The sequence below is a fragment of the Ambystoma mexicanum genome, chromosome 9 (genome assembly GCF_040938575.1).
Source record: "Ambystoma mexicanum isolate Mex_15411 chromosome 9, UKY_AmexF1_1, whole genome shotgun sequence".
Lineage (NCBI taxonomy): Eukaryota > Metazoa > Chordata > Amphibia > Caudata > Ambystomatidae > Ambystoma > Ambystoma mexicanum.
In genome coordinates this window covers 1048341110-1048363007 of record NC_090931.1, presented here as the reverse complement: position 1 = coordinate 1048363007, position 21898 = coordinate 1048341110, and the positions used below count along the sequence as shown (strand labels likewise).

The window sequence follows — 21898 nt, the reverse complement described above, 5'->3', positions numbered from 1 at the left end:
TGGATGAGTTAAATTTAAAGGTAACACAAATACAAGAAATAGAAGTTAGAAGAGAAGTGGAAGTTTCGGGAGGTGCAGGAAACCCACCTGAGTTGGTGAGAGTAGGGGAAGAACAAGAACCTAGGCTTCCAAGAGAAGTGGTGGGTGGTTTAGGAACCTTAGTTATGCCAGTTCCTTTGGCTGCTCCTGAGCGTTTTTTGGGAGATCCGAGAAAGTTTCAAATTTTTCAGACTCAGTGTGAATTGCATTTCTTAAGTCGTCCTGAGTTATTTTCAACGGATGCTTCAAAAATCACATTTACATTATCCTATTTATCAGGAGAAGCTTCAGCGTGGGGAAGTCTTTTGGTGAGTCAAAAGAGTTTGGATTTGAATAATTATTCCCTGTTCCAGGCCGAATTTAAAAAGATGTTTGATAAGAGACAGGTTTCTTTAGAGGTAGATGGAGAACTACCAGAGCTGCGTCAGGGAGGAAAGGAGTTGATTTCTTATATCACTCAATTTAGAACTTTAATTCTAGAGAGTAGATGGCCAGAGGAGAAGAGGGCTTCCTTATTTTATCGGGGCTTAAAAGATGAATTAAAAGATGCTTTGGCTGGAGTTTTGGAATGACCAACTACTTTAGATGCTCTAATTGATTTGGTAGTTCAGTTAGATTTTCGTTTAACTGAAAGACGTTTAAAGCGTAGACGTTCTCAGGGAGAAGTTAGGTTTCCAGGAAGAGTTGAGAGATCTAAGGTTGAGGTGGTGAACAGAGAAGTTAAGTCAAAGGTAAATGAGCTGCAGAGTCAGGTGAGAGGTCCGTTGTCAAAGGAAGAGAAGACAAGAAGAAGGGAGAATAATTTGTGTCTATACTGCGGTAGGAGTGGTCATTTCCTTGAAAACTGTCCTTTTACCTCCAAGAAGATCTTCAATTCTTCAGGCAGAGTACAACAAGTGGCTAACACGATACAGACAGCTGTCCCTCACATAACTGTGAACGTATCCTTAATGTTTGAAAAGAAAATCCTAGGTTCTGGGCCAATTATTATTGATTCAGGGGCGACAGGAAATTTTATGGACAGAGGATTGGCAAAGGTTCTAGGTGTTCCTTTAGTGGCTAAGAAGGAAGTGGAGCAGGTAAGGGCAGTTGATGGTACATCTCTTTCTTCAGGTCCAATCACTCATAATACAGAGGTACTTCAGATGGAGTTGACTGGAGGTCATAAGGAAACTATCTCTTTTGAATTAATTGACGCCCCAATCTTGAAAATAATCTTGGGTATGCCCTGGCTTACTCTTCATAATCCTAGAATTGATTGAAGTGCAAGAATTGTATCCCTAGAATCAACTTTTTATAAGGAACATTGTTTCTTAGGAAAATGTCATGAAGAGGAAGAAAGATTTGTGAATTCAGTTTCGTTTTCACTTGCAGAAAGAGGGGCAATAGGTTTTGATGTTGGAGCAGTAGTGGGTGAACTTCCTATTTGTTATCAGGATTTTTGGGATGTATTTGATGAAAAGGAAGCTGGAGAGTTGCCTCCTCATAGACCTTTTGACTGCAGGATAGATTTGGAGCCTGGAGCTATTTTACCTAGCAGTAGGGTTTATGCCCTGACAAAAAAAGAGAATGACTATTTGAAAGAATACTTAAAGTAAAATTTGGCTAAGGGATTTATTCGGCATTCTCAATCGCCGGCTGCATCACCATTGTTCTTTGTGCCAAAATCTGACGGTTCTCTCAGAACTTGTATAGATTACAGGGCGGTAAATAGAATTACAGTAAAAAATCGGTATCCTCTCCCTCTCATCTCTGAGATGTTAAATCAAATCCAAGGTGCCACCATTTTTTCTAAATTGGATTTACGTGGAGCTTATCATCTTGTACGAGTTCAAGAGGGGGATGAGTGGAAGACGGCATTTAAGACCAGATTTGGCCTGTACGAGTACCAAGTGATGCCATTCGTTCTCTGCAATGCCCCAGCGGCTTTTCAATTTTTTATCGATGAGGTTCTCCGGGAATTTCTTGATATTTTTGTTATCGTTTATATTGACGATATTTTGATTTTTTCCCAAAATTTGGAGAAACACAAAATTCACATTCGACAGGTCTTGAGAAAATTGAGAGAGAATAATCTTTACGCTAAATTGGAGAAGAGTCAGTTCCATACGAATTCGGTAGAATTTTTAGGTTTTGTGATCACTCCTTGTGGTCTGGAAATGAATCCGAAAAAGGTGGAAGCGGTTCGTGATTGGCCTACTCCAACGAAGGTGAAGGAGATCCAGAGTTTTTTAGGATTTGCCAATTTTTACCGAAGATTCATTGAAGGCTTCTCCAGTTTAGTAGCTCCAATTACTCGACTTTTGAAGAAAGGAGTTCCATTTGTTTGGGACGTTAAGGCTAATGAGGCTTTTCGAATATTGAAGGAGAAATTCATAACTACTCCTATCTTGATTCATCCTGATACTTCTAAGCCATTTTTTGTAGAGGCTGATGCTTCCAATGTGGCAATGGGAGCAGTGTTGTCGCAGAGGCATAATGTTACTGGACAATTGCATCCAGTGGCCTACTTTTCTAAGAGGTTCTCACCAGCGGAAGAAAATTACACCATTTCAGATCGAGAGCTTCTTCCGATCAAAGCAGCATTTTTAAAAGGAGCACGTCATAGTGTGACAGTATTAACTGACCACCGAAATTTACTTTTTTTGAAGACAGCAAGAACTCTGACACCTCGACTACTAAGGTGGTCTTTATTTTTTGCAGATTATGATTTTATAGTTACTTTTAAGCCAGGAAATCAAAATAAAAAAGCAGATGCTCTGTCACGGCAGTTTCCAGAAAGTGAAGTTAAGTCGGTCTGTGAGTCACTTCCATTGATCGCTCCAGAACATTTTGTTCTTGCTGGAATTGAGAAGGAAAACGAAATATTCAAGAAAGTACGAGAATCCATCTCTGAGACACAACTTGAACATTGGGTTCGTTTGGATCCAGCTCGTAAGATTAAAGATGGTTTGCCTTATCTAGACGACAGACTCTATTTACCATCTATTGAACATAGAGAAAAGATATTGAAGGAGTGTCACAAATCAGTTCTGGCAGCACATCCAGGATATCGGAAAACTCTAGAGTTGGTCAGAAGACATTTTTGGTGGGATAAAATTCGACAAGATACTCTTAATTTTGTTAAGACCTGTGAAGTTTGTGCTAGATATAAGAACCTCGTCGGAAAGCCTTCTGGGTTATTGGAACCGTTGCCAGTTCCACCGCAGCCTTGGTACTCAGTGTCTTTAGATTTCATCACGGATCTGCCACAAGATGAGGGGTGTACATCAGTATTTGTTGTAGTTGATTTACTCACTAAAGAAGCACATTTCATTCCAATGGAGGGAGAGGTTACCGCCGATAGTTTAGCTCACAGTTTCTTGCAAGAAGTAGTAAAACTGCATGGAATTCCCAGTCAGGTCATCTCAGACAGAGGGTCTCAGTTTATTTCTAAGTTTTGGAGAGCCTTTTGTAAGAGATTGGGAGTTGAGGTATGTCTATCATCAGGTTACCATCCTGAAACCAATGGGCAAGTGGAAAGGATAAATCAGGAGTTGGAGAAATATTTGAGGTGTTATCTACAGACAGGGGAAGAGTGGGTAGATATGTTGTGGGTGGCAGAATTCGCATATAACAACTGTAGTAAGGATGCCACCTCTATGTCTCTGTTTTATTTGGGACGAGGTTTTCATCCTCGTTTTCTTAGTATTGAGATTAATAATGATTCTGGAAACCCGGAAGTGGAAAAGAGACTAGAAGTCATGAAAAGAAATTTGGAAAAGGCAAAAAGGGTGTTGGTGGAGAGTAAACAAAAATATAAAAGATTTGCTGACCTTAAAAGAAAGACTAGTCCCCAATATAGTGAGGGAGATTTGGTGTGGTTATCAACCAAGTTTTTGAGAATTAAAGGAAGAAATAAGTTTTGCCCTCGTTTTGTAGGACCGTTTGTTGTTGAAAAGGTGATAAATCCAGTGGCTGTTCGCCTTAGATTACCAAGACATATGAAAACTCACACAACTTTTCATGTTAGCTTGTTGAAACCTGTGGTTAAAGGAACTAGATTGACACCTACTCCTTCAGCAGTTGTAATTGAGGGAGATGATTCAGAAGAATTTTTAGTTAAGAAAATTCTGGACTCTAGAAAAGTGAGAGGAAAGCTACAGTATCTCATTGATTGGGAGGGTTTTGGTCCTGAAGAATGCACTTGGGAGAAAGCAAGTGATGTGCATGCTCCTCGTTTGGTTGAAAGATTCCATAAGAAATTTCCATTGAAAAGTGGCCCAGGGACTGGGCGTTAGAAGGGGGGTACTGTTAGGTTACAGTGGCATATTCTCAATTACATTGGGTCTGGGGAGATTTAGTATAGAAAGGTTTTGGGAAGTTTTTATGGAGTTTAATTTTAAAACAGCCAATTTTGCCCTTAACATTCATTGCAGTCTATGGAGAATGCCCCAAGCAAAGATGGAGGTCCTCAGTCTAAATTCTAATTGGCTGGTGATTGTTTATAGGGAAGACAGTGAACATTCTAAACTGCCTTTCATCGTCTTTGCCCAGCTGAGAGGTCGTGTACTAAGCTGCTCCTGCTTAACTTGTTCAGGGGTTTCAAGCAGTCGAGCGGCTTCTTGGGAAAGTAAGCAGGAATCTTTATGGAGTTCATTTTGGCACAGGACAGGAGTAAGAAGATTTCAAGTTGCCTAAGAAAATAGGTTTCCAAGACTCTTCACAAGATAAGTTCTTTTAAAACTCAAAACTCTTTATCTAATGTTCTTGTTGAAGAGTTAAATTGATTTTCAAGCTCATATGAAGACATTTAATAGAACGGTAGTGCTATCGTTTGTTTTTCTTTGTTACGCTACGTTTTTTCTATCAAGCGCGTGGTTTTTCCGTTAACAAAAGCCTGTGCGTGAAAGTCTTTGCTTGAGAATCTAGCGCGAGCTCTTTTGTGTCACGTGATACTATAGCGCGTGTGTTTTTCTACCCGTGGTTGGTTTTCAGCGCGTGTGCGTTTACTCGCTCCTTGGATAAGCGCGTGTGTGTTTTTCTACCCGCGGTTGGTTTTCAGCGCGTGTGCGTTTATTCGTAACTTGGATAAAGCGCGTGTGTATTTTTCCCGCGGAATGGACATTATCGCGTGTGCTTTTTACTCGCTCCTTGGATAAGCGCGTGTGTATTTTTCCCGCGGTTTAGACTTCAGCGCGTGTGCGTTTATTCGCTACTTGGATAAAACGCGTGTGTATTTTTCCCGCGGAATGGACATTATCGCGTGTGCTTTTTACTCGCTCCTTGCATAAGCGCGTGTGCATTTTTCCGCGGTTTGGTTTTCAGCGCGTGTATGTTCTACACTCAGTTTGGATTTTTATGCATGTGCAAGATATTTCCACGTGAAATTTTTCATCGCAAGTTTCAAAGGCAGTTAATAAGAAATATAAGAACTTTCCAGAAACACTACAACTTCCATTTACTTTTAATGAACTTAAGACTTTGTTCAAGCTTCTTGAGTTTTTAGAAGATATCTGCAAAGTTAATTTCGCATTCATGGACCTACTGAGAAGGCTGAATGATCATTGAGATTCAAGTCAACTAGTAAGGAAGTCTAGTCAGTTTATCACTTCTCTGGGCATTCTGTAGAGAAGTTCCAGGTATGGTTTTTACTTTTTTTGGTAAAGGATATTGAGAATTAAGGTTAGTATAGTACTCAATGAATAACAAGGTGTATATATGTTTATGTTTTTACTACAGGTGAAGAACCAGCTAGTTAATAGCTTCCAGCCTGGTGTTTGTTAATTTGTCCCTTCCCCCTTTCCCCTGGAAGTGAGGTAAACTGAGCAGTTTATAGTATCAGCTCAGAGTGCCACATTTTGGGTGGATTGTCGGGGGCTCAGCAGCTTCCGCAGACACCAGGATCTCAGCCTGACAGAATGAAAGGCCAATAAAAAAAAAGTCTGCCCAAGCTGTATGAACCTCGACGAGACAGCCATGGAGGCGTTGGGAGAAATGGTTAGGGAAATTAGAGAAGAGTTACGGGTGGCTCATCAGGAATATTGAAATCTTAATAAAAGAATGGATGAGTTAAATTTAAAGGTAACACAAATACAAGAAATAGAAGTTAGAAGAGAAGTGGAAGTTTCGGGAGGTGCAGGAAATCCACCTGAGTTGGTGAGAGTAGGGGAAGAACAAGAACCTAGGCTTCCAAGAGAAGTGGTGGGTGGTTTAGGAACCTTAGTTATGCCAGTTCCTTTGGCTGCTCCTGAGCGTTTTTTGGGAGATCCGAGAAAGTTTCAAATTTTTCAGACTCAGTGTGAATTGCATTTCTTAAGTCGTCCTGAGTTATTTTCAACGGATGCTTCAAAAATCACATTTACATTATCCTATTTATCAGGAGAAGCTTCAGCGTGGGGAAGTCTTTTGGTGAGTCAAAAGAGTTTGGATTTGAATAATTATTCCCTGTTCCAGGCCGAATTTAAAAAGATGTTTGATAAGAGACAGGTTTCTTTAGAGGTAGATGGAGAACTACCAGAGCTGCGTCAGGGAGGAAAGGAGTTGATTTCTTATATCACTCAATTTAGAACTTTAATTCTAGAGAGTAGATGGCCAGAGGAGAAGAGGGCTTCCTTATTTTATCGGGGCTTAAAAGATAAATTAAAAGATGCTTTGGCTGGAGTTTTGGAATGACCAACTACTTTAGATGCTCTAATTGATTTGGTAGTTCAGTTAGATTTTCGTTTAACTGAAAGACGTTTAAAGCGTAGACGTTCTCAGGGAGAAGTTAGGTTTCCAGGAAGAGTTGAGAGATCTAAGGTTGAGGTGGTGAACAGAGAAGTTAAGTCAAAGGTAAATGAGCTGCAGAGTCGGGTGAGAGGTCCGTTGTCAAAGGAAGAGAAGACAAGAAGAAGGGAGAATAATTTGTGTCTATACTGCGGTAGGAGTGGTCATTTCCTTGAAAACTGTCCTTTTACCTCCAAGAAGATCTTCAATTCTTCAGGCAGAGTACAACAAGTGGCTAACACGATACAGACACCTGTCCCTCACATAACTGTGAACGTATCCTTAATGTTTGAAAAGAAAATCCTAGGTTCTGGGCCAATTATTATTGATTCAGGGGCGACAGGAAATTTTATGGACAGAGGATTGGCAAAGGTTCTAGGTGTTCCTTTAGTGGCTAAGAAGGAAGTGGAGCAGGTAAGGGCAGTTGATGGTACATCTCTTTCTTCAGGTCCAATCACTCATAATACAGAGGTACTTCAGATGGAGTTGACTGGAGGTCATAAGGAAACTATCTCTTTTGAATTAATTGACGCCCCAATCTTGAAAATAATCTTGGGTATGCCCTGGCTTACTCTTCATAATCCTAGAATTGATTGAAGTGCAAGAATTGTATCCCTAGAATCAACGTTTTATAAGGAACATTGTTGCTTAGGAAAATGTCATGAAGAGGAAGAAAGATTTGTGAATTCAGTTTCGTTTTCACTTGCAGAAAGAGGGGCAATAGGTTTTGATGTTGGAGCAGTAGTGGGTGAACTTCCTATTTGTTATCAGGATTTTTGGGATGTATTTGATGAAAAGGAAGCTGGAGAGTTGCCTCCTCATAGACCTTTTGACTGCAGGATAGATTTGGAGCCTGGAGCTATTTTACCTAGCAGTAGGGTTTATGCCCTGACAAAAAAAGAGAATGACTATTTGAAAGAATACTTAAAGGAAAATTTGGCTAAGGGATTTATTCGGCATTCTCAATCGCCGGCTGCATCACCATTGTTCTTTGTGCCAAAATCTGACGGTTCTCTCAGAACTTGTATAGATTACAGGGCGGTAAATAGAATTACAGTAAAAAATCGGTATCCTCTCCCTCTCATCTCTGAGATGTTAAATCAAATCCAAGGTGCCACCATTTTTTCTAAATTGGATTTACGTGGAGCTTATCATCTTGTACGAGTTCAAGAGGGGGATGAGTGGAAGACGGCATTTAAGACCAGATTTGGCCTGTACGAGTACCAAGTGATGCCATTCGTTCTCTGCAATGCCCCAGCGGCTTTTCAATTTTTTATCGATGAGGTTCTCCGGGAATTTCTTGATATTTTTGTTATCGTTTATATTGACGATATTTTGATTTTTTCCCAAAATTTGGAGAAACACAAAATTCACATTCGACAGGTCTTGAGAAAATTGAGAGAGAATAATCTTTACGCTAAATTGGAGAAGAGTCAGTTCCATACGAATTCGGTAGAATTTTTAGGTTTTGTGATCACTCCTTGTGGTCTGGAAATGAATCCGAAAAAGGTGGAAGCGGTTCATGATTGGCCTACTCCAACGAAGGTGAAGGAGATCCAGAGTTTTTTAGGATTTGCCAATTTTTACCGAAGATTCATTGAAGGCTTCTCCAGTTTAGTAGCTCCAATTACTCGACTTTTGAAGAAAGGAGTTCCATTTGTTTGGGACGTTAAGGCTAATGAGGCTTTTCGAATATTGAAGGAGAAATTCATAACTACTCCTATCTTGATTCATCCTGATACTTCTAAGCCAATTTTTGTAGAGGCTGATGCTTCCAATGTGGCAATGGGAGCAGTGTTGTCGCAGAGGCATAATGTTACTGGACAATTGCATCCAGTGGCCTACTTTTCTAAGAGGTTCTCACCAGCGGAAGAAAATTACACCATTTCAGATCGAGAGCTTCTTCCGATCAAAGCAGCATTTGAAGAATGGCGACATTTTTTAAAAGGAGCACGTCATAGTGTGACAGTATTAACTGACCACCGAAATTTACTTTTTTTGAAGACAGCAAGAACTCTGACACCTCGACTACTAAGGTGGTCTTTATTTTTTGCAGATTATGATTTTATAGTTACTTTTAAGCCAGGAAATCAAAATAAAAAAGCAGATGCTCTGTCACGGCAGTTTCCAGAAAGTGAAGTTAAGTCGGTCTGTGAGTCACTTCCATTGATCGCTCCAGAACATTTTGTTCTTGCTGGAATTGAGAAGGAAAACGAAATATTCAAGAAAGTACGAGAATCCATCTCTGAGACACAACTTGAACATTGGGTTCGTTTGGATCCAGCTCGTAAGATTAAAGATGGTTTGCCTTATCTAGACGACAGACTCTATTTACCATCTATTGAACATAGAGAAAAGATATTGAAGGAGTGTCACAAATCAGTTCTGGCAGCACATCCAGGATATCGGAAAACTCTAGAGTTGGTCAGAAGACATTTTTGGTGGGATAAAATTCGACAAGATACTCTTAATTTTGTTAAGACCTGTGAAGTTTGTGCTAGATATAAGAACCTCGTCGGAAAGCCTTCTGGGTTATTGGAACCGTTGCCAGTTCCACCGCAGCCTTGGTACTCAGTGTCTTTAGATTTCATCACGGATCTGCCACAAGATGAGGGGTGTACATCAGTATTTGTTGTAGTTGATTTACTCACTAAAGAAGCACATTTCATTCCAATGGAGGGAGAGGTTACCGCCGATAGTTTAGCTCACAGTTTCTTGCAAGAAGTAGTAAAACTGCATGGAATTCCCAGTCAGGTCATCTCAGACAGAGGGTCTCAGTTTATTTCTAAGTTTTGGAGAGCCTTTTGTAAGAGATTGGGAGTTGAGGTATGTCTATCATCAGGTTACCATCCTGAAACCAATGGGCAAGTGGAAAGGATAAATAAGGAGTTGGAGAAATATTTGAGGTGTTATCTACAGACAGGGGAAGAGTGGGTAGATATGTTGTGGGTGGCAGAATTCGCATATAACAACTGTAGTAAGGATGCCACCTCTATGTCTCTGTTTTATTTGGGACGAGGTTTTCATCCTCGTTTTCTTAGTATTGAGATTAATAATGATTCTGGAAACCCGGAAGTGGAAAAGAGACTAGAAGTCATGAAAAGAAATTTGGAAAAGGCAAAAAGGGTGTTGGTGGAGAGTAAACAAAAATATAAAAGATTTGCTGACCTTAAAAGAAAGACTAGTCCCCAATATAGTGAGGGAGATTTGGTGTGGTTATCAACCAAGTTTTTGAGAATTAAAGGAAGAAATAAGTTTTGCCCTCGTTTTGTAGGACCGTTTGTTGTTGAAAAGGTGATAAATCCAGTGGCTGTTCGCCTTAGATTACCAAGACATATGAAAACTCACACAACTTTTCATGTTAGCTTGTTGAAACCTGTGGTTAAAGGAACTAGATTGACACCTACTCCTTCAGCAGTTGTAATTGAGGGAGATGATTCAGAAGAATTTTTAGTTAAGAAAATTCTGGACTCTAGAAGAGTGAGAGGAAAGCTACAGTATCTCATTGATTGGGAGGGTTTTGGTCCTGAAGAATGCACTTGGGAGAAAGCAAGTGATGTGCATGCTCCTCGTTTGGTTGAAAGATTCCATAAGAAATTTCCATTGAAAAGTGGCCCAGGGACTGGGCGTTAGAAGGGGGGTACTGTTAGGTTACAGTGGCATATTCTCAATTACATTGGGTCTGGGGAGATTTAGTATAGAAAGGTTTCGGGAAGTTTTAATGGAGTTTAATTTTAAAACAGCCAATTTTGCCCTTAACATTCATTGCAGTCTATGGAGAATGCCCCAAGCCAAGATGGAGGTCCTCAGTCTAAATTCTAATTGGCTGGTGATTGTTTATAGGGAAGACAGTGAACATTCTAAACTGCCTTTCATCGTCTTTGCCCAGCTGAGAGGTCGTGTACTAAGCTGCTCCTGCTTAACTTGTTCAGGGGTTTCAAGTTTCAAGCAGTCGAGCGGCTTCTTGGGAAAGTAAGCAGGAATCTTTATGGAGTTCATTTTGGCACAGGACAGGAGTAAGAAGATTTCAAGTTGCCTAAGAAAATAGGTTTCCAAGACTCTTCACAAGATAAGTTCTTTTAAAACTCAAAACTCTTTATCTAATGTTCTTGTTGAAGAGTTAAATTGATTTTCAAGCTCATATGAAGACATTTAATAGAACAGTAGTGCTATCGTTTGTTTTTCTTTGTTACGCTACGTTTTTTCTATCAAGCGCGTGGTTTTTCCGTTAACAAAAGCCTGTGCGTGAAAGTCTTTGCTTGAGAATCTAGCGCGAGCTCTTTTGTGTCACGTGATACTATAGCGCGTGTGTTTTTCTACCCGCGGTTGGTTTTCAGCGCGTGTGCGTTTACTCGCTCCTTGGATAAGCGCGTGTGTGTTTTTCTACCCGCGGTTGGTTTTCAGCGCGTGTGCGTTTATTCGTAACTTGGATAAAGCGCGTGTGTATTTTTCCCGCGGAATGGACATTATCGCGTGTGCTTTTTACTCGCTCCTTGGATAAGCGCGTGTGTATTTTTCCCGCGGTTTAGACTTCAGCGCGTGTGCGTTTATTCGCTACTTGGATAAAGCGCTTGTGTATTTTTCCCGCGGAATGGACATTATCGCGTGTGCTTTTTACTCGCTCCTTGAATAAGCGCGTGTGCATTTTTCCGCGGTTTGGTTTTCAGCGCGTGTATGTTCTACACTCAGTTTGGATTTTTATGCGTGTGCAAGATATTTCCAGGTGAAATTTTTCGTCGCAAGTTTCAAAGGCAGTTAATAAGAAATATAAGAACTTTCCAGAAACACTAGAACTTCCATTTACCTTTAATGAACTTAAGACTTTGTTCAAGCTTCTTGAGTTTTTAGAAGATATCTGCAAAGTTAATTTCGCATTCATGGACCTACTGAGAAGGCTGAATGATCATTAAGATTCAAGTCAACTAGTAAGGAAGTCTAGTCAGCTTATCACTTCTCTGGGCATTCTGTAGAGAAGTTCCAGGTATGGTTTTTACTTTTTTTGGTAAAGGATATTGAGAATTAAGGTTAGTATAGTACTCAATGAATAACAAGGTGTATATATGTTTATGTTTTTACTACAGGTGAAGAACCAGCTAGTTAGCTTCCAGCCTGGTGTTTGTTAATTTGTCCCTTCCCCCTTTCCCTTGGAAGTGAGGTAAACTGAGCAGTTTATAGTATCAGCTCAGAGTGCCACATTTTGGGTGGATTGTCGGGGGCTCAGCAGCTTCCGCAGACACCAGGATCTCAGCCTGACAATGCCCCTGGACTGACCACCATCTACTTCACTTCCTTATACCCTCTAAAATGAGAGTTAAACTTAGCCAACCTGTGCCAGCCACTATGGCAAGGTCAAAAAAACTGCTCACCAAGGACAGATGTCTCCCCCTCCTTGAAACCTCAGCGCTAGCGCATCCTACATCAAACAGCCCTACAGAACTAGTAGAGCTCTACAATGCCACACTTAAGGAGGTAGTAGATGCGGTAGCCCCACTGGAAGAAAGAGAGCCAAGAACATATTATATGCTAACTCATGGTTCAATCACGAACTCCTAGACATACATACCTCCAAACGGGCAGCACTGACCGCATGGCAAACAAGCCCTTCCGTGTCCACATGAGATACCTATTTGGCAGTTGTGAAACAATACAAAAAGGCTATCTCTACAGCTAAAGCATCTGTCTACAACACTAGAACTGAGAAAGCTAACTCCCAATCCAAAGAACTGTTTGCCATTTATAATGAGCTGTCTATTACCCCCACCCGACTCAACCCACAGAGAAAAATGAAACAGTGTATTAACATTCAACATGCCATGTTAGACAAAATTAAAACACTCCAGAAAAAAATCAAGACACAATTGAACAACCTGCCTAGGGTCGCAACACTTGAACCAAAGCCCTCTGCCACTATGCCAGCCTCAAGTGGCCCATATGGCACAAACAAACCGAAACCCTTTACCTTTAGGGCAGTAACAATACCTGAAGTCCTGCGGATCAGAAAGCATATTAAACCATTGCTCTGCAAAGGTGGCATCTGCCCAGCTAGTCTTGTTAAAGTCTGTGCTGCAGCTGTGGCCCCCTTTGTCACAACCTTCATTAATGCCTCCTTCGCCTCGAGCACTTAAGGAAGCCTGGGTTCGACCGCTGCTGAAGAAACCAACCCTTGACCCTGACTCTCCCAATAACTAAGGTCCAATCACCACCGTTCCGTTTTTGCTGAAAATGTTGGACAAGGCGGCGTATCTGCAGGTCCAGTCTTACTTGGAAACACACAATAACCTCGGTAAAAGACAATCTGGTTTCCATCCTCGTCACGGTACAGAGTCAGTCTTGCTTGATCTTATGAATCAGCTACTTGAATCCATGGACAAGGGCAAGTCCTCACTCCTTCTACTCCTTGACCTCTCGACCGCCTTTAACCTGGTGGACCACAAGATCCTGTGCAAACATCTCTCGGATACTGCACATTTTTCCCAGGAAGCAATCGCCTGGATTACCTCCTTCTTGGAGGGCGGAGCCATGAGGGTCTTTTCTGATCAGGTATCAGCCATTTAATCACCCATTCGGTGCGGGGTCCAACAAGGATCCTGCACATCTCCCACTCTCTATAATCTCTTCACCTTAACCCTGTTCGGCGACCTAGAACAGTTCGGCATAGCTTTTACCAACTATGCTGACGATACAAAAATTCTTCTCCCGCTATCAGGTCACTATGAGCAAGACCTCATCACCCTCCAGCAGGCATATGCTCGCATCCAGACCTGGATGGCAGCTAATGGCCTTTGTCTAAATGGGGAAAACATTGAAATTCTTCTTGTAGGTCCTAAAGAGTGCCTGAAAAAACTAGACAACAAATACATCCCTTTCAGCATTGAGAACACTGTTAGTACAGTCTCTGCTGCAGTAAAAACCTTCGGTGTATAATTGGACTCCACATTATCAATGCAAGGACAAGTCAGCACCATTTCATTATCTACTGCCCTCACTACAAAAATCATAAACGCAGTGAAACCTCACCTGTCGCCTAAAAATTGACTCAAGATTGCTAGTGCCACCATTGGTGCAAAGTTGGATTATTGTAACAACCTAATCCTAGGCACAGCTGCTAATAACATCAACAAATTGCAAACCACGCAAAACAACACTCTCAGAGTGGCTCTTAGTATCCCTAGGAGAGAGCACATCTCTCAGGCCAGAAAAGATGCCAACTGGCTCCCGATCAAAGAGCGCATAATGTTCAAGGCCCTCAGCATCACACACAGATGTCTCTTCCATTCTGCCCCCTCCTATCTAGATGAACGGATACATCAGGTGCCTGCCCATAGACTAAAACGAGACTAATACTCCCATTTACTCTCAGTCCCGGCATTCAATAGAGCCAAAGCCGGCGGCACCAGTTTCGAAGTGTTGGCACCTAAAGCTTGGAACACTCTCCCACTCAGCCTAAGAAAGGAAAACTCTCTCACATCGTTCAGAAAGGCGCTAAAAAACAAGTTATTTAACTAGACTGACCTGAATGTCTCTAATGATGTTCCCCTGTAACCATGGAACACAGCCACAATACTGTTTTGCAATACTGTTGTCAAGAATCTGTTTTTTACTGTACTGTAACAGCACCATAATGCCTGAGGGCCGTTTGTGCACTTTAAAAATTCAAATAAATAAATCAACAACCAAACAAACAAATAAATAAATAAATAAATAAATAGGGGAGATGGGCCTTCCAGTTCCCCAAGGATGGAGAATAGTCCCCTGCTGTCCGAATACGCATTGGCTATTCTTGTGTTGAAGGTGGTGGCTTTGGCTTGGATGATGGCTTGTTTTTATTGTTTCAATACCATTGTGAACTCCTGTTTTGTGACCTCGGAGTGGGTTTTGTTCCAGCATGTTTCAGTGAGTATTTTTTTGGTTCTGAGGTCTAAGAAGTCTTGGGTGTACCAGGAGTTGAGGTGAGCTGCAGGTTTGGAGTTTTTAGGGGCTAGTGGGGTGATGGTGTTGATTGCGCTGGTTAATGTTTTGGTGTAGATATCGTCTAGTTTCAGAGGATCAGAGAGATCTAGTCACTCTAATTTGAAGGCATCAAGGAATGGTAGGAGACTGTCTTTAGTCAGTTTATGGGAGCTGTGAGCCTGAGACGGCAGTAGCATCTTTGTAGCAGGTTTGGTTTGCCAGTCGAGTGGGATGGTAAAAGCAATGATGTGGTGGTCTGACCATGGGCAGGGAGAATTGGTCTTGACAGAGGTATGGTTGAGGTCAGCTATCCTGTACAGAGAGCGACCTTTAATGTGCGTGAAATTGCTTATGTGCTGACTAAAACCTAAGGTGTTCAGCGAGTTTGCTAACAAGGTTGCTTGTAAGTTGGTGTGGTTGTTAAGGTCTAGATTTAGATCTCCCAGGAGAATAATTTGACAAGAGGGCTTTAACTTATCTCCTAGTGTGTGAAGTAGGTCTTCTTCAAAAGACAGGATCGGGACAGGTGGGCAGTGTACAACATGGATGGTGATTGTGTTGGTCGGGAGATGGTGAGTTTTAGTGAGAGGATATCACAGGTTTCATTGAGCGAGGAGCTGAGTTGCCTAATGTGAAGGTGGTCTTTTGCTATAAGGGCCACTCCACTGCCTCTGGAATTCAGTCTATCACTCCTGGAAATGGTGTAGCCTGATTGGACGGCTAGGGAGAGGGCCGGGCCTGATGCTGCATGCAGCCATGTTTCTGTGATGGCCAGGGCATCAAGATTTCCTGCTGTCAGGAGATAATGGATATCCTAGGAATAGGAAAGTAGTGAGCAGGCATTGACCAAAGCTAGATTGGGAAAGGAAGCAGGGAGAGGGATTGTGAATGCTTTTTCATACCTAGGAGCGGCAAGGTCGAGGGAAACATTGCGGATGAGGGGGTTGGCTGGGATGAGGTTTTGCATCACATGGGAGAGCTGGTCGGTAACTGAGCCAGTGCTGGTACAAGTTGGAGCAGTTTTGGCAGAGTTAGCCAAGATTGCATCCTGAGGGGGACCATTGCAAGGAGTAGCAGCACTATTGTCAGGTAAAGGCACAACTGCCCTACCAATGGGAGCAAGGTTAGCAACATTGGCCATGGCTACAGCAAAAGTAGGAGCAATATTAGTAGGAAAAAGGGCAGTTGCAATACCAATGTGGGCCATATTGGTGGTATTAGGAGCAGCCATGAGACAATAGGTAGTCACTTTGGTAGCTTTGGGGGCAGATACATTGCAGATGGTAGCAGTGTTTACAAAGTCAGGAAGAATGATCTCACAAATGGGGGCAACATGAGCAGTAACTGGTTCAATTACCCCACAAGTGGTAGCAGCAATGGCGTCATTGTGGGTGGATGCAGCATTAGTGGTGTCAACATGAGCAGTAGCAGGAACAATTACCTGAAAAGGGGTTGCCAGAATGAGCATTAACAGATGCAATTACCTCGCAAGTGGTGGCAGCAATGACATCATTGCGGGGTGGATGCAGTATAAGTGGCGGCAAGGTGAGCAGTAGCAAGTACAATTACCTCACAAGAGGTGGTAGCATTAGCAGTAACAGGTACAATTACCTTTAAAAGTTATGCCAATGCATTCATGTTAGCAGCTGGGAATGGTTTACTTGGTCTGTTATGGGAGGCAGCACTGTGGGTAGAGTTCTTAGGGCTAGTCTTTCTGTGATGTTGTGGGAGAAGCACTTGCTTGGTGCCATCTGCAGTAAGGGTCGGTGGATTAGAAGGGTGATAGCCATTAGTGTCTGAGGAAAGCAGGAAGGGTTCTGCCTGTGAAGAAGTAGGGAGGGCAGGGAGACGATGGCGCATTCTAGAGTGCATGTTATTGTTCCTCGTACGTGACGTAGGGGTAACAGTGTGAAAGCCAGGTGAGTGCCTCACTGGTAATGACAGCTTTTGGAGCTGACACAACATGTACCCTGGACATTGCAGTGAGCTTAAGAAGCTCGATTGGAGTGTGCCAGGAGTGCGGTGAGCTAAGGTAACTCCGGCATGCACCTGGAGGGACTAAGAACATGCTGGTCACGCATTGGCATAATGGGCAGTGGGCATTGTGACACGGCTAACTTTCAGAGGAGCAGCTGGGAAGGTCTTGGTTTACAGCAAGAGGAAGGGGCTGGTGGCTGGTAGAGGGATGTAGTGGGCAGCAAAGAGGTGGATCGCGGGGGCCGGCTCGGAGCGTACTCTGGTAATGGCCATAAACAGGCAGGGCTTAGCAGCCGCAAATGTGGGAGGAGCCTTACCTTCTTTATGAGGCTTGCTATGGTAGATGTGCAAAGGCACCTGCAGCGCTTCAGGTAATGCAATGCGGGATCGGCGATCCAGGCTGAGACCGACTTAGACTTCCACCAGCCTTACATGCCAGTCTTGAATGCAGGCCGGCTGCGCTTCCCGATTGGAGACTCCTTCTTCCCTTTGTGGGTGGGACTTCCAGTCAGGGTAAAGGCGCCACAGAGCCATGTTGCTGTATTTGTGTAGTTGAATTTCAGTGGCGGCCATCTTATGCTCCCAATGCACTGCACCGTGCTGGAGGGGGAGAGTGTGTAGAAGGAGGCTGGAGTCTCCGGAAGGGGTCTTCTCTTCAGGAATACTGACTGAGACTTCCATCAGCCTTACATGCCAGCCTTGAATGCGGGCTGGCTGTGCCTGCCGGCTAGGGACTCCTGCTTCCCTTTGTTGCTGGGACTTCCAATCAGGGCAAAGGTGCCACGGAGCTCTGTTGCTGTTTTTGTGTAGTTGAATTTAGGCAGTGGCCATTTTATACTTCCCATGCACTGCACTGTGCTGAAGCGCAATGTGTGAAGAAGGAGGCTGGGGTCTCCAGATGCGGTCTTCTCTTCAGGAATACCAGCGGAGACTTCCATGAGCCTTACATGCCGGCCTTGAATGCAGGCCGGCACGCCTCACTGCTTGGGAATCCTGTTTCCCGTTTTGGAATTTAAAGGGTGGGTTAAGACCAGGCAATAATTTCTGGGAGTAACAGAGTAGACTGAGTAGTTCAAGCTACTCATAGTTGTATGAAAATGATGGGAAGTCATAATTATCACCATTGTTCATGAAAGATTAGTATTAGATGGAATATGGATATCGCCCCCACGTTGGAGGGCGTACATGGCTTGTAATGGGCCGGGAATCAGTGAGGTATCATGGGCGCTACAAAACTTTTTTTTTGGGGGTGTGAATATTTTTTTTTTTGGGGGAAAAAGAGATGACCACATACGTAGAAATTATGTAAAAATGTGTACAGTCCCTTTTCTATTTCTATGGCAGCCATATCAGGAAGGAATGCAGAGGTGGAGTAGAAGGACCCAGCAGGTAAGAGGAGTGTGAGGAGGTTGGGAGATTATGTGTGGGTGTGGATGGTTGTGGGGAGCTCTTGGGGGATGGTGGATCTTAGGGGGGTGGGCGGGGGCAACCCAGGGAATGGCGGCACCCGCGGAAGGGCCTCAGGTGGCTGTGAACATATAGCTGTACAGTCTGTGTTCTTCCCATGCTTCCAGTCACCAGATACGCAGAGTGCCTTTCACTGTGTGCAAATACATACAAGTGTTCATGTACCTTATTGCCACACAGTTCTATTATAATTCTTACATCAAAATCGGTCCAAATGGAACATGACCGTTTAAGACCATACATTTTTTTTTCCCCAATGACCTGAGCATCTGACCCAGAATATTTTGTGGACTATGGTTGTACAATGGATATGTTCACAACAGAGACAATGTGTGTGTATATGCACTTTTATGAGATTCTTGTTTAAAATGTTCCTATCACTTTCGCATAAATAAGAAAAAAGCTCTGTTCTATAGTTCTGCCAGAGACCCTAAATCCTTGGCAATCATTTCAGATTTATTTTGCAAAAAGTGATACAGACGTCTGTTTTCTTTTTAACGCGCGAGAAAACGTTCCAAATAAATGTAGGACAATGTACACATGCACAAAAATATGAAGCACACCTTTTGCGCGTTCAGCAATACGTAAGCCTGTGTTGGGATAACATGCAAACTAAGAAGGGTGCTTTGGAAATATTACTGTTTGAGACATAGGTTTTAATATTTAGGGGTGAACATAAGTGATGCTTACAAGTGTTTTAAATTATGTACATTGAAAGAACTGTTGATGAACAAATAACTAATTATCAGAAACGTACCATCTGCTGTTCCATGAATAAGGAGGTACTCGACATCTTTGAAATTCGGTGCTCTTGCCATCACTGTAGAACTCTAAAATAACACATGAAACAGTTAACTTTTAAATCAATGTTGATTGAAATCTCTGAGCATATTACAGAAACGTTGGCCCAGTGCACTATTTTACCACTATGGCGATCCTTGTCCTGGTGCAAAAACGTCCTTTTATCACTACAAGTTTGCAATAATGCAACGTTTGCCCTAGTGTCACCACAGCTTTACTTTACTTTCTACTATTTGTAATGCGCATCCATAAACCCGTGGGTGTGAGGGCGCAGACAAGACAAACAAGACAAATAACATGTGGGTCCCAGAAGGTGGGGGAAAGTCCCCCACCAGGCAAAGTGACCATGGAAAAAGCTACTTATCGAAACAACCAGGACTTGAGCTCTTTTTTAAACAGGCTCAGGGACAAAGAGGTTCTCAATGGTGCTGGCAAGGCGTTCCATAATAGCATAGTGTTAGCACTGAGGTAAACGTTGCCCTGGTACAAAATACATCATTGGTGATGTGGTGCGAAATTGCACTTGCAGTTGAATATAATTGTTATAGAGCCTCTGGTTGTCAATAAGTATATTAGTGGCAGCTGGTGAATTCTTAACTGGAGGGGCGTAAATATTTGTCCCAGATATGCCACAGCTACCGAGCGTAGTGAGGAAGCCCACCTCAATAAAGGGGGAGTCCTCAGGGTTCTCCTCCGAGATTTTCTTTTAAATAATGTGTTAAAATGGTGCATTTTAGAGTACACTTTTTAGAAAAAACATTTTGCCATTGGTTTTGTCGGGTAACTCAGGAAAAAATCCAATAGACGCAAGTCACGAACAGTGCACAGGAGCATTTCTCCAACACATTTTCACGATGCCTTTTCGCACAATATGGGCCAGTATAAAACATTTTCACACTGGCTGTGCGCATACATTTCCATGCTGCTGCACCATTATACCCTAGTATTTCCATATCTTCACCATTAAAAATGCATGCCAAAGTATGAAAACATATCCAAACTGGCTGTACTAAAATGCCCGTCAAGCTACACAATAAAACTTACCATGCTTGCTTTATCAAAGATGCCCAATACAAAATGTCACACTGCAAAAAGAAGTGGCTAGACTGGTTGCATAAAAGTGACGTTCTTGCTTCATAATAACACTTATCATGCTTGCTTTACCAAATATGCCCAATACAAAATGCCATACCACAGTAAGAAATGACTAGACTGGCTGCATTGAAATACCAGTACAGCTACATAATAATACTTATGGTTGTTTTACCAAAGATGTCTAATAAAAAATGTCATGCCACAGCAAGAATAATACCACTAATAATGCATGCTTTATCAAAGATGTCCAAACAAATTTTCAAGAAAGAAATGGCTGTACTGGTTGCATAACAAATGCTAGTCTTGCTTCATAATAATGCTCATCATGCTTGCCCTATGAAAGATGCCCAATACAAAATATCATACCACAATAAGAAATGGCTAGACTGGCTGTATTGAAATGCCAGTCTAGTTACATATTAACACTTATTATGCTTGCTTTATCAAAGATGCCCAATACAAAATGTCATGCCACAGAAAGAATAATACAACAGATCATGCGTGCATTATCAAAGCTGTCCAATATAAAATGTCATACCATTATAAGAAATGGCTAGTCTGGCTGCATTAAAATGTTGTTCTATCTACATAATAACACTTATAATTCTTGATTTATCAACCATGCCCCGTACAAATTCCATGCTCCTTGTTGCACCAGCACCTTACGCTCAGACATATTCACATTACTGATGAATGTGATTGTGTGTGATTGTGAGATGCTGGGGGTCTCACAGGGCAGATGTGTGTCAGGAGCTGGGGTCTCAGGGTACAGCCATGGCATTTTTTATTGGGCATAGATGCCAAGAAAAAATTGCCATGCCCACCCCCCTGAGAACCCGAGCACCTCACAGGCACACAATAATTGTGTGCGTGCAAGCTGCTCTGGGGCCCAGTCATGGTCGTTTTTACTGGGCATCTATCAGATACCCATTTATAAATGGTATTCATTTAAAAAATGCCATGCCTGCCCGCTGTCCCCCGGTGCCTCACACGCACATGATGAATGTGATTGTGTGTATGCGAGGCGCCGGGGGGCACTGGGGTCAGGCATGCTTTTCTTACTGGACATCTATCATAGATGCCTAGTAACAAAAATGACACTCCTGTCCCCTGGCCCCGAGCCCCTAACACACACACACAATCAATGGGGTAATGTGTGTATGATAGGCATTGGGGATCCACGGGGCGGGATAGTATTTTTTACTGGACCTCTATCCTACAAGTCCAGTAACAAAATGCCATGGCTGTCCCCTGGGCCCCGCAGCACGAATTACATGCACACAATCAACATGATTATGTGTGTATGCAAGGTGCTGGGCTTCCCAGTCGGCAGGCATGTTATTTTTTACTACACATCTATGACAGATGTCCAGTAAAATAATGCCATCCCTGTCCACTTTGCCCCACACCGGCAAACACACACAATCAAAGTGATTATGTGTGTATGCAAGGCACTAGGGTCAGGTATGGCATTTTTTTTACTAGACATCTATCATAGATGTCCAGTAAAAAAATACCATCCCTTTTCCCTGGGCCCCATAGCACCTCCGTCAGAGAGCCAATTTTGGCCAGTGGGCAGGGGGATTGAGCAACACAGGCATTTTTAAAATACCTTTGTTGTTGAAAGCTCCTACTCCACTTGCCAAAATTAGGTCAGACCAGCACAAACAAACAAACACACACACACACACACACTCATTCACACAAGCACCCATAATGCACTCACTAATAGCACAAGCATACATGCATCCATACACATGTTTAAACAACATACAAACACACATTTACACAACATACACACAGCAAGCATTCTGTTTCATTC

At 42.5% G+C, this 21898-nt stretch overlaps 1 protein-coding gene across 4 annotated transcripts in view; it reads right to left on the bottom strand.

Annotated features, from left to right (window-relative positions):
• The window catches only part of DPP4 (dipeptidyl peptidase 4), a 992858-nt gene that overhangs the window by 28062 nt on the left and 942898 nt on the right, over positions 1–21898 (bottom strand). For all 4 annotated transcript variants that reach the window (XM_069616324.1, XM_069616327.1, XM_069616325.1 and 1 more), the window contains one exon: positions 18938–19010. In XM_069616324.1, the coding sequence (XP_069472425.1) occupies positions 18938–19010 (73 nt within the window). The remainder of the gene's footprint in view (positions 1–18937; positions 19011–21898) is intronic.